This window comes from Dicentrarchus labrax, unplaced genomic scaffold (genome assembly GCF_905237075.1).
Source record: "Dicentrarchus labrax unplaced genomic scaffold, dlabrax2021, whole genome shotgun sequence".
NCBI classification, from domain to species: domain Eukaryota; kingdom Metazoa; phylum Chordata; class Actinopteri; family Moronidae; genus Dicentrarchus; species Dicentrarchus labrax.
In genome coordinates, this window is record NW_026136706.1 from 29595804 (window position 1) to 29609589 (window position 13786).

The 13786-nt window shown below is 40.3% G+C and overlaps 1 protein-coding gene across 1 annotated transcript in view; it reads right to left on the reverse strand.

The window, feature by feature from the left end:
• Positions 1–6768: 6768 nt before the first annotated feature.
• Positions 6769–13786, reverse strand: part of plcl1 (phospholipase C like 1) — a 98704-nt gene continuing 91686 nt past the window's right edge. The window contains exons 11-12 of the mRNA XM_051403740.1: positions 13650–13759; positions 6769–13521 (exon numbers count right to left, since the gene is read on the reverse strand). Coding sequence (XP_051259700.1) covers positions 13315–13521; positions 13650–13759 — 317 coding nt within the window. The 3' untranslated portion in view covers positions 6769–13314. The remainder of the gene's footprint in view (positions 13522–13649; positions 13760–13786) is intronic.

Genomic DNA, 13786 nt, shown 5'->3' on the forward strand with positions numbered 1-13786 from the left:
AAAGGAAGGGAAATGAAAAGAAAAGAAAAAATGAAAAGGACAGAACAGGAAAGGAAGAGAGGAAAAGAAGAGATGTGTGTGAAAGTAAAGGTAGGAAAAGGAGCGTCGGAATGGAGGCCAAGAAGTTTGTCTCTCAAGTGACTCTTGAGAATGATTTCAATAATTTGATGAGTCGGAGTGAAATTTAAGGCAAAAAAAGCAGACGCTGAACGGATGTCAAACACAATTACAACAAAACGAGACAAAGAAGACACATTTTACAATCAACAAAGCTCCTCACCACACACACACACACACACACACACACACACTGAAGCTTGCACAGGCGCACCTACTGTTCACACAGGGCTGTGTGCTATGAAATGATTCCACCTCTTCTTCCCTTCATAAACCAGTAATCTTTTTCTGCGCTCATCTCCCCTCATTTTCTTTTGTTGTCTCCCTCGCCTGGTCCCTCTCATCCTCATCTCTAATTTACCCAGCGTCCTGCAGTGCACAGGAGCCTCTCAAATTGCCTTTGTCCATTTGCGAATGCGAGGCCGGAGACGGTGTGTGTGTTCGTGTGTGTGAAGGGAGTCTGTAGCAGCGGGGTGGTGGGTTGAGATTGCTGTAATCATGGAGTGCTACCTGTTCATTAAACACACAGTGGGAACCCTGCTTACAGCGTTTAGGAACCAATTAAAGCAGCACAGGCTATTAACATTAGCAACCTTAGCTAGAGAAGTGTGTGTGTGTGTGTGTGTGTGTGTGTGTGTGTGTGTGTGTGTGTGCTTGAGTGCCTGTTTGTGGAAAGAAGAGACACAATTCAATATGTGAGTGTTTCAGTCACTGCAGAGCAGTTTCTACAGGAGCTGAAGTCTGATTCAAGCATGTGACTAACTCACTGACTCACTGATGAGTCCTCGAGTGTGCAATCAAGTGAGAAAATAAATGAAAAGAATAGAGTAGGAGGGATGGTTCGGGAGGATAATACAGAGAGGTAAATTTGAACTTCAGCAAGTTGTGAATGGCTGTGATTATAATACAATGTCTCTGAAGATGGCGTGTGATTGCTCAGGTAAAGGGGTGGGACTCTTCTTCTGGAACGGCGAGCTCAGAGGTGAGTGTAATTATCCACGCACACCGCTCTCCAGCTCACACAATAGAGAGTGATTTGACAGACACGATCGGGGCTGACGGGACCTCGTCCCTCCCATTCCTGGCTCATGGAACTGATTTTTGGGATTTGTCCAATAAGAAAACACTTTCCAGTAGCAGTCCGTGGTGGATTTAGTCCTTGTGGGACTTGAGGTATTTTGTTGTAATAATTTGTGAACGATGGACAGACGAGTTGAACCCATGTGGGAAAGTACACAGAAAGAAAGACGAAGAGTCTTCAGACACACTAGCAGCTCTGTTACTTAGTAGGTACAGGTACAGGTTTGAGCTAAATGCTAAATGCTAACGATAATAAAGATTTTACTAGTCAACTAGTAGTTTCACGTTTATGATATTAATTCAATTTAAATACATTTATATCTATATTTTATCAGCTGCCTGTTTGATGCTAACAGGAAACACAATAATGATTCTGAACGTGTAACAACAACCACTTGTCAAGAACGGTTGTCAAGAACAGATGCAAGTGGTGTTCAGTTAGTTGCAATCTGCAACTTCACCGCTAGATGCCACTAAATGCTACACACTGGTCCTTTAAATTTCATCTTCCAGTGGAAATTACACCACACCGCCGAAGAGAGAGGAGAACAAAATGGTGGAAATCCAGTGAAGTTACTTACTAAATTATGATCACATAATAAACACATAATCACATAAATGATTATCATTATATTATTATTATTATTATTGTTGTTGCTATTGCTATTATTATATTAATATTATATTATTATTGTTATTATTATAATTATATCACTATCATCATCATTATTATTATTATTATTATTATTATTATTGTAGACATAGGAGCTGCTGTCTCCCACGAGATCTGGTTTGTATGCTCCGCTCATTAAAGCATCCATACGCGGCACATCTTTTCATTCACAAATCTTCTGTCAGAAGCTCGTCTGCTGATAACATTAAGTAGAATTTGTATTTGGGTAGTAAAACCAGCATTTTTAAAATATCCAAGCACCCTGTATCATAGCTACATGTGTGACGTTTTTAACAAATCAATACGTTTGGAAATCAGAAATCAAAATTCAGCGAATAATTCTACTTTGAGATTGAGGAGTTCCTCTTTCCTTCGTAGGTTGATGCACTGCTGCCTCTGCTAGCCCTGTTCCAAGATGGCCGCCCTGTAGGCACGCCGCTCTAGTGGGCTGCAGCAGTCGATGCGGCGTCTATGTATATATTAAATTCAATTCAATTCAATTCAATTTTATTTGTATAGCGCCAATTCATAACAGAAGTTATCTCAGGACACTTTTCAAATAGAGCAGGTCTAGACCGAACTCTTATATATATAATATATATATATATAATATATATATGTCTATGGTCTTACCCATTGTTAATGATTTCTTGTGATCATAATTTAGTAAGTGACTTCCACCATTTTGTTCTCCTCTCTCTTCGGCAGTGTGGTGTAATTTCCACTGGAAGATGAAATTTAAAGGACCAGTGTGTAGCATTTAGTGGCATCTAGCGGTGAAGTTGCAGATTGCAACTAACTGAACACCACTTGCATCTGTTCTTGACAACCGTTCTTGACAAGTGGTTGTTGTTACAGGTTCAGAATCATTATTGTGTTTCCTGTTAGCATCAAACAGGCAGCTGATAAAATATAGATATAAATGTATTTAATTCCTCTTGAGGGCGACATTTTGTTTGTACCAGTGTTTGTGGCAATACATCCAACAGTTTTTGAGACAATTCACTCACACCATCAAATGTCAACCAACGTCATTAAGATACATCTTTTAGGAACAATGAACAAGATTTTGTGCCAAGCTATAAGGTACGTGTGCAGATATTTCAAAGGGTAAGTGAAGGGGATCACCAGAGTCAGTAAGCTTCATTGTCCTCTAGGGAATGGGGCTCAGTACAATTCAGTAGTTGTTGAGATATTTCAGTCTGGACCAAAGAAGACTGACTTAAAGTCGTATGTGCATCAGGCAGGTTATAGGTGGTCAGTAAAAAACACATTTAAACATTTAAATAAGTTTTTTTTTTTTAAATCTAATTTCTTTCATGTAAACTTTTCCATCAAAGCCTTACTCTGTCATCTCCTGGCTGCCATTTTTAATACCCATGTAACGATGGGCCAGATAATGTCTGAAGTATAATTGTTCACCAGGAGAGGTAGAAACATGCAGTGCCATTGTCTGTCTGCCTTTTGTAGTTAGTTAAAAGGTGGATAAATAAGATGCAATTTAGAGACTTTTAAGACATGGGTTTTTTTTCTCTCCTGCCTTAATCACGCTGAAATTACCTCTGGGTGAGGGCTGTCATTAAAATAGAAGAGGCACTTGCTTCTTGGATGCTCAGGGCGAGCCTGAAGCTCGCACTAATAGCACAGTGCCTCAGTGGCACTAACCATTTAACGGGCCCTGTATTATCCTGCTGTGCATGTAGTCACGTCTATACCACGCACTCACCGAGGACGTCTTATGATGGTCTATTTGTAGTTTGTCACAGCTGTTTACTGTGATAAATACTTTGAGAGAAATTGTTCATGTCTTCCAAAGCTGCAGAGCAGTACTAAATGTATTTTCAGCCCTACATGAACACTGATGACCCAGTTTCTGCTCTGACACTGCTGCAGCTCAATCAATATTACCCCCAACACAAGTTTCATTTTTTGCTTTCACTTCACGGTAGAAGGCAAAGTGACTCCCGCTGTACGTGCGCCATTATTGCCCCTGCTTCCTGTCTCAGAGGCCCAGGTTTGGCCCTGACTATATGTCCCTCAGGGTGGCTTCTGGCCCCAGGCTAGAGGACCCAAGAAGTGACGTGGCCAACAACCTCCAGATGTTAGCCTGCATTAGGGCCTGACAGCTTGTCATGTCAACGCCTACGCTACCACACAGTTCCATCACCTCCCATCTGCTGCCCAACACCTCCTGAGGGAGAGAGTGGGGGGGGGGCAGATACAGCGACTATGAGACTTTACTGTCCTTCAGCCCAGATAGGTTAGACATTCATCACTACATTAACAGATAAGCCAGGCGTGTTAGCTTCATACTTGATGATATGTGAAGTGTAGGATATGTGTACATATCAACATCAGATTTAATAAGGGATGTCTCCATCTGAGGCAAACATGTCCGTCATTTGTAATCCAGCACAGATAATCTCTTTACATCAGTATTTAGGACAGTGATTCTACATAATTCAACATTCTCAGAGTGTCAGACACTGTCAGTCATTAGTCATTAATCTGGCCCTTGAAATGTGCAATACTCTGATGGATGTGCAATACACCTATCCAGTTCTCAGCATTATAAGTACTCATCACTGTTATTTGCTGTATTATACGTATTTTCTATTTTCTATATATTGTTATGAATTGGCGCTAAATTGAATTATATACTGCCACATAATATATATATTTTACACCCTCTTCTATTTTTCTATTTTTTGCATATATTGTTGTTATATTGGAATTTAATGCACATATTTTAACATTCTTATTAACTAACTATTTCTTATGATATCTTGTTTAGCAACTTGAGCCACTATAATGCAAGCAATTTCCCCCCTGGGGATCAGTAAAGTATTTCTGATTTCTGATTGGATGCTGTTAGGCATCAGAAGCAGTCATACGGAGCTAATTGGTCAATAAATCCATTAGTTGATTGACAAATAAAATTTGTTTTAAAAAATCTGCAACAATTATATTTATTAGTTAACTTTCATTAAAATGATGAGTAATGAGTAAAAGTGCCAAACCTACACTGGTTTCAGCCGCTCAGGAATCATACCATTGTAAACTGAATATTCGGGTTTAGGCCAGAAATTTGAAGACGTCAGCTTGTGCTCCGGGAACTTATAACAGGCTTTTTTTCTGACATTTTCTGGACAAAAAGACTAATCAGTTAATGGAGAAAATAATCAGAAGATTAATTAATCAAAATAATATTTAGTTGCAGCCTGATAAGTAAGATATACAACCTCCTCTGGATGTGACAATTAAGAAACATGGAGATTGCAACCCTTTGTTCATGATTCCACATCTCTATTAAAACTGGATATAAAAAACAACATATTTACACAATATGACAAATAAGGAAAATATGTGATTTCTATTTATACCGTGCAATTATCATTAATTGTGGACCCCAGGAAGACTAGCTGTGCTTTAATAATTAAACAAATAAATCCTGTGCCGTTATAATTATATTTATTTATACCACGCAGCTATCCTCCCTGATGGCAATTATCCAGTTTATAAGGCAATATTTTTATAGTTCTTTTGCGGGTATTACAATATGTGCATGTATCCTCTGCAGTTATTCTATGGATTTGATTATCTTCTTCTCTGTGTGTACCATGAAGGAACGACAAACTCTCATTTCCTTATATAATCTTGTGTTGTATAATGATGAATACATTTCCTTTGATTGTTTGATGCATCTGTATAAGTGAGAGGTGTATATGGTGTATATATCTTTTATTTGTTTGCATTTTTATTTTATTTTTATTTTTTTCCTACTTTTTTTCCCCTCTACTATTGAGTCTTGAGCTGCTGTAACAAGTCCATTTTGCCCGCTGTGGGATCAATAAAGTCTATCTCAAAGTACATTGAAAAATACATTGTAATTAAGAGATTTAATGTTGACATACAATGTGTATAATCTTATAGAATGGACATTGCTCAGCCGCAATAGCATCAAATGATTTGCGCTAAACTACCTGCTTGACCTGTGAGCTGACTGTGAGATGGACCAAAAAGAAAATAGCTTGATGTTTGGCTCCCCCTCCTGGCCATAAAGAGTAACACCATGTACAGTATATGAACAATCTCAGACCTTGCAGGGAAAAACTGATCTGAGTTATCACCAAAAAAGATTCTACTGTAACTGACAGCCTCTTTCGTGTTCATGTGCTTGCACTTCAAAGTCTTCTTAATTTGTGCTATTAAACCTAAAAAATAAAACAGTGGACCTATATGTCAGCATTTGGTTCACTTGTGAAGAAAAGTAGATTGTCCAGTAGAACAATGGCCAAGCACCAGGGACAAGAATGTACGCTAATGTTTTAATATGATATGAAATATCCTTAATAATTTGTCACCCAAGCAGGGATTGTCAGTATAATAAATGATAGAAAATGGGTCCCTCATGGAAAACGGTTGGGAATCACTGCCTTAGGTCAACTTTTTCACATCAGGGACCCCTAAACTGACACAAATAAGACCATGGAGCCCTGTTTTATTTTGTCCCAGGGTCCCCTATGTGACAGGAATTTAACTTTAAGAGGTATTATTCAGAGCTCGACCGATATTATCGGCTGATATCAACCTATCACAGACATATCGTGACAGTATCACTGCAAAGTTTATCCAGCAGAGTGCGCTGTGAGTTGCTATACTGTGGCAAGCAAGAGTAAGAGAGAAGAAGCAGCTCTCAGCAATGTCAACTAGAATTGGTTCACTGTGTATATGTTCATTTATTTAACTCAGTTCTTTAATAAAGTTATGTGTTTAAGAAAGCAGCCTTCTGAGCACCTTAGCAGAGTCATATCAGTGAGCAATCCACATTCATAAAATTCACTATATGGGGCACCATATTGCTAATCTGTGGGAAAAAAGAAGAGGATGCAAGAGGATTTGGTCAGGAAAAGATAACTTTATTTAGTCTGGGATACATACTCTTGTTATATTTGATTACTTGTCAGATAGAAAACACAGTAGCTTTTCAAAATAAAAGCAAGGTCCATTTAATTAATTATATTTATTTATGGTTTTTAAAACACACTTCAATAAATATTTTTTTATATATATTTTACAAAAACATCAGTGAGTGTAAGAACAGTTGAAGGAACAAACACTGGATTAAAGGTCAGCGGTGAAGACACAGGCCAACACGGACACTGCAGATGCCACGGGTAATATAGAACTTAAAATACCTTTACACATTTCCAAGTTTTTTACACAACTTTGTCCACATCACTACGACAGGTATAAACAACTCTCCTATTATTCAAACGATTGTTAAGCACTATTTGACCACTGCTCTGCAAAGATAGGTAGTATCACACACACTGAAGAGCACAGAGAGAGCTAGCTCTAGGTTAAGACACATGGGTAACAGAGGTACAACGCACCCCAATGCAACACCCCTGCCCCCTCCCCTATTTAGCATGGCTCTGTCTCCACTCCCATCCTTCAGACTCATAATGGTATCACAAAGGTACAAAGGGAGGTCAAGAAGAGCACACTCAGAGGTTGGGGTGCATCACTGGGTTACAAATGAGATACAATATACTGAACAGCATAGTAAAACACTGTAGAGTGCCTTCTGCAGAGGTAAACATATCAGGTAAAGTAGGTGCAGTGACATATGAAGCAGAGTGTGTCAGAGGCATGGAGAGGAGAAGAAAATGCTTTGTACCTAAAACCATATTTCTGAACATTTAAAGGATCATACCAGTGTTTCTGCAAGTTCATTTACTACAAATCATGTATGCTTCGCCTTACTGCTGACTGTTCTCCAAAACCTTTAGGGACTTCAAACTTGCTTGAGGACGGTGATCCATCTCAGTGAACACCATGCTTATGAAAGTTACATTATCACTGTGCGCTAATGCCAACGGAAAGCACGGAATCATTTGAAAAATCTGCTGCCGTGGGGAAATCATGAGCCGTTGAGACAGTCTGTTTGTCATATTGTCAGAAATTCAGACCCAGACAACAAACGATGCGCAAGAAATGCCAGAAAGATAGTTTGGTAGCTTCATTTGCATCACCACAATGTGATACTGTAACAAAAATAAACCTGGGCATGATGTTCACTGAAATGGATTTACTTTTAGAGTCTCTGCAAGCTGTCTTTAGTGGCGTTAACTTGACCAATAGCTGCCTGGAAGGTATAAAAGCACATTCGATCTAATACAACTGTACGCTTTGCTGTTGCAAGTACACAGTAAATGATTGAAGTAAGTAGGTTAAATCATGCAAAAACACAGGTATGCTCCTTTTGGCTCATCCAGCTACAATGTAGTGGCTCAGGCGTTCTACAATAAACTGCAAGTCCCAACTAAAACAGCAAGCTGCCATTTTTCTCACTCATTACATGTTGCTTTCATTTTAAGCAAAACTGTCATCATTAATCTTCTTCAGAATCAGAATCAGAAATACTTTAATAATCCCAGGGGGAAATTATTTTCGTTACAACACTCCAGATATAGAAACTTCTTCTTTGTAGGGATGCACCGATTTATCAGCCTAACATCGGTATCAGCCGATATTTGCTTTGTTGACTGACATCGGTCTATCGGCAATAGGCTCAGGAATTGATAAGATCTTATTAATATCAATACCACTGTTGGTTCTGCTTATCTGTCCAATTCTTTGTTGATTCCCTTATTGATTCCTGATCAATTTTCTGATTTGAAAAAAGTAGGCCTACACAGGTTTTAATTTTCTGAACACAGTGTAGAAACAGAGTAGAATTTTAGTAGCTTGAGTTTCTTTGTGAAATGAAGCCACACTTTGGATGAACGGAATTGATAAGCTCTGTGGCATACGATTCTGATGGATTGGACAGTTTTGTTCTAAACTGAAACCGGTTCTTGATTCCCATCCCTAATCTGCAAATACGATGGCATTCACCGATATCAGTGGACAATGTTTATCTAATGTGTTGCATCCATTTTGCGCTGGCTAAATGTTGATTTGGTAATTTCCAACTTGGATACTGGAGAAATAATCACATCCATTTTCCAGCACTGGCAGAAATTGCATGCAAATACTAATTCGTAACAGCACGGACAGAGAGCGGCTCTTCAGCACTGTGTCTCACATCCTGGATGAGCATAGAAACTGAGGTGCAACAAAGCAGAGATACTTATCTTTGTAGATTTCTTTGTTTCCCTGGCACAAAAGGGCAAATAACTAACAACAAAAAGACATCGGCTATCGGCCAAATTGTTATTTTAAACATCGTATCTGCACCGAATTTCCCGATTGGTGCATCCCTACTTCTTTGTTAATACAGTATTGACCTAATGAATCATTCGGAGAATGAGGTTTAACTTAAAGATCTAATTACTGCCACCTGACCCCTCCACCGCTTCAAACCCTGTGACCTCCATCTTCGATGTATCTCCTCAGGTACAGCACAGTAAGTCCCATCACCTGTTCTCTCTTTGACCTACTTGTACTCCTCATATCAGCAGGCATGTAAACCGGAACACAGAAAGCTAATACTGTGGTTTCTTTTACTGGAGCTGATGCATCATTAATGCAGAGCAATCCACCACTGCAGGTAAGCAGATCTCTGACAGTAGATGCATGCATGGTCCTATAAAAACTGCAGTTTTGGTGCACTTGAGCGTGCCTCTCGGGCAGTGGAGATCCTCATAATAGCTCCCGAAGCTGCTGTCTGCTTCAGTGCATTCAAGAGGACACATGGCAACTAGTTTGGCAGTGACTGCGTATGTAGAAGAACCAGTTTGCATCATCAGGCCAGGAATTAGGGCACCATGGTATCATGACAGACATGAGCACACCAGCATATACACACATCCCGGGCCTCCAGTGAGTCAGAATGTTATTAATAGACCAAAACAGCAGGTGCTGTCACTCTGTCTACAGCTCACATCCAATTATGAAGCTCTGCAGGTGTGCCCAGCCAACCACACTGCAATGAAAAGTTAATCCAACATCAGTCCCTTCTTCTTCTTTGCTTTCAACCTTTGCTCTCTCTTCAAAATATATCCTCTACTTTTAGAAGTGTGTGCCTTCTCAGACACAAAAACATGGAAATGTTATTAGGTCAGCCTCCTCCTGTGGCTGTGACTCAGTACATCAGCTCTGTTACTCTCCACCTGGAGCCTCCAGAAAAGCAGCAGGAACAACAGGGTGGAGAAAATTGGAGGTATGAAAGAGGTTAATAGTATTTAAAAAGGAAGATGGATGAAAGGCAACAAAAAAAAAATATGGGATGTCATTCAGAAAACACAGTAGTCCTGCACAAGCACTTAAGAGGGGCTATACAAGTTAATAACACTCAGATTCGTCCCCGTGTTTCAGTTTTTCTCATTACATCCTGTCTACTGCAAAATGCCACCAGCTGGGTTGATCAGCCGGTTCCGATGTTTAGTTTTGATCTCCGTCTCTCGTCAGTCCACCTTCCCGCCTCCCTCAAAGGGCAGGATAAACATTCAAAATGTCTTCAATTCAAAAGTGCCCTCAAGTTGCCTGTTAGCCTGTCGGCTGCGTTGTTTAAACAGTTTGTTCTGTCAGCTGCAGTAGAGTTAGGTGGAAATGTGTTCAAATCCACTGTTTAAAAACACCATGATACACTGGATTATGAATACCAGTGAAACAAATTCACGATTTTCAAACACACCTGCCTTGCCTTGCATCAATCATGTCAGATGAAAACCTTTAACTCCAAAATGTTGACTTCTTTGGGACTGAAAAAAACAGCTTTTGTTAAGCTGGACGATGATGCATTTTTGGCATTTTCCAAAAAGTTCTGAGACAATCCTTCAACATTGAACGTGCCATTTTGTTCACTAGAAAATTCCCACATAGCAAAGTTGAATCTGGCCCGGTGAGGGCCCACACAGCCCACTTACACTTGGGCCCAGATATAGCAATGAATTACGTTTAAATGTAATTGTATTGTGACATCACCCATTGGTTTGTGACGTACCATTCTGAAGTCTCGAGTTCGCCATTATGGCAATGTTGTTTTTTCCGGAGACAGCGTTGATGACATACTGCTGCACTCATTGGCTACGCTTGGTTTTGACTTGTCCGTCCAAGAAAACAAGGCAGCTTGTGTCGTGGTGGAGGAGGGTTGGTCATTGAGAAATAGTCAACTCAGTAACAGAATCTAGATTCATATTTATATTTATTATTATACATTGTCAGTGGTTACAGTCCACACGTGGGCCTGATCTGGTAGCCACATACGCTAGTTCCAGATGTTGACTAAACCTTAACCAAGCCACTTTATTCATAAACACTTGCCATATTTGGCCGACAGAGAGCTGATACCGCCAAGAATAAGGACAGCTATGGTCATACAGTTGGCTGAGATATGGACAGTCATGGATGACCAGATCTGGCCCACATGTGGCTCGTAATTCATAGCTGTATTATATAGGCCAGATCAGTGTTGCTATGTGGGTTGTGACAACATCCAAGGAGGTAAATGTATTCTGGTTAGCTTAGTCCTGCGTGTTGCTTAGCATCACTTTTGTCAAGTTTGGTTCAAACGCAGCATTGCTAGATACACAAATACAAAAGCTGAGTTAAAAGAACGAGTTTCAGGTGTTTTCCTGCGTTAAGAAGAAACGCACGGTTACACTCAAAGGCCTAGAGGAACGCCATCACTGACAGGTAAGCTAACAACTATGAGCTATGATCAGTAGCACCCGCTGGACACCATTTTTGTCATTTTTTTCATATACATTTAAAAGCGTCACTGGGCTATAAAGTTAGTTATATAGTTTTCAGTCCTTCAGTCAGCACACATTGAGCTATATAGCCTTTTCTTTTAACTTACCACTATTATTATTGCTACATCAATACTTCAGCAATGCTGCAGGAATCTGTTCTTCCCACACACAAACACACACGTACAGACTCTCCATTACCCCACATGTCGGTATAGTGAGGAGGTTATGTGATCCCACACGTACTACTGAAGACAAGTAGTACTACAGGATCAACACACATCCTCAGCCTCTCCAATTACCGTGTCCCTTCTCCACTAAGCTTTATTCCTCGTGTTTCAGCTGCCCCCCCTCTCCAAGTGAACATGACAGACTCAAAGGCCGTCAGGTGGAGATAACAAGAACCTGTGTGCGTCCCTTCACACAGTATGTATAAGAATATAGCAGTTGGATGAGGAAATGTGTGTGCTCGAGGGGATCTTTATGTACTCTGGTTAAAGTTTAGAAAGTCTGCAAATCCTCAAAACCTGTACCTCTGATGGGTCCTTGTGGATGTTTTGTATGTGTCAACTAATCTGTGGAGTCATTCAGGGTACAGGCCTTTAAACAGAGCAGACGAGAGTCGATGTCTGGAGAGCACTCAATTAGATAAATTGCTAAAAGTTTGGATTGAAGTTCAGCCAATCAGGTCCTGGAAAAGGTTTTGCGTTAATGTCAAGACCGTTTATTGTATAGGTAACTTTATGTGACATTTTATTACTCCTTTAGGAATTTTTTTTATGTTAAGCTGCTCCAAAAATTCAATTCCATTAAAGCTGCAGTTGGTAACTAAGTGAAAATTACCATTAGCAGCAGTAGAAGGAGCCAGAGGAAGATGATTTTTTTAACACGTTATCTGTCTCATTTACTACTGTCAGGATATAGTGAAAGTTTCAGCAAATATAACAAAAAGTATTTTTTATAAAAGTTACCTACTGCAGCTTTAATTTTTTTTAATAACATCTAAAAACAAAAACAAAATGACCATAAAACTTATGTGAGTTTTAAAAAGGTAGTATTACATTAAAATCATTTAACATTATCCCCCCGTTTTTGTGGGTCACAACCTGCAACACCATAAAGACACACACAGACACACACACACACACACACACACACACACAGGTAATCTTGTTGCCTTCCCAAAGGGACGAGCTAAACTGCTGATCTGTCCCCTCAGCTATACATCCCTTCCGCTTGCGTTCCACCTCTGAAATAAAAAAAACCAACAGGGCCGTTTATATCAGCTCCAATACAGCCCTGTTGTCACAAATTATTCAGGTGTGTATGATTTCCTGTATAATGAGAAAAACCCTGCAGAGTTACAATGTTGAGTCACACACTTCCTTTCAGAAAAATAAGCAGGAGCCACCAAAAGTTCAAGGATCCGCGTGGAGAGTCTGTCTTTGCTTTTTCCACCACGGAGTTACGACATTCATGAAAAGCCTCCCTGCAGGCCGGACCCTCAGTGATAAATGGATGAACTCACCGTAAGGCTTTAACAGATATACTGCTCTGGTCTAGGCTAGTCTAGACACTTACTGCACTGGATAAAGGGATAGGAAATTCTCTCCTGTGGTTTACTTTTCTTTTGCTGTCTTTCTCGCTCTCATATCTCCTCATCTCTGTTATCCTCTGTAATTACTCGGTCCGCTTCCTTCTCCTCTTTGGCTGCATGCTGGACCCAGGTGGGGAGGGGGGGTGTCAGATGCGTCCGTTGCCGTGTGTGCTGCTTCGGCGGCCAGACAGGGGGTGGGAGGAGTAGTGAAGCTCGGCTGTGGAAAATGTGGAGGACGAGGAGTTGGAGGAAGAGGAGGAGGAGGTGAGTCCGCAGGCTTCACAGGCCAGAGCCAGCTGCCTCAGGGCATCCAGGGAATCCATCTTAGCTCCCCGTAACAGATCGCTCTGACCCTGCAGCACACAAGGAAACGTATGTTTGACATATGTATGCATTGCAGTACATTTCCAGAAAAGAAGAAGAAGAGAAAAACACCAATGCTATAAAAGAGAGTTTAGGTGCTATATTTGCTCCCTAGTACCTTGAGCACAGTGATGTTCCAGGTAAAACTCTCCACAGCTTTGCTTAACTTGCGTCCCTTCAGTCCCTCCTTCTCCCCAAGACGAGACAGATCCTCATGGAAGTCCATGCCTGCAAAACACAAACAGCATCGGCTTA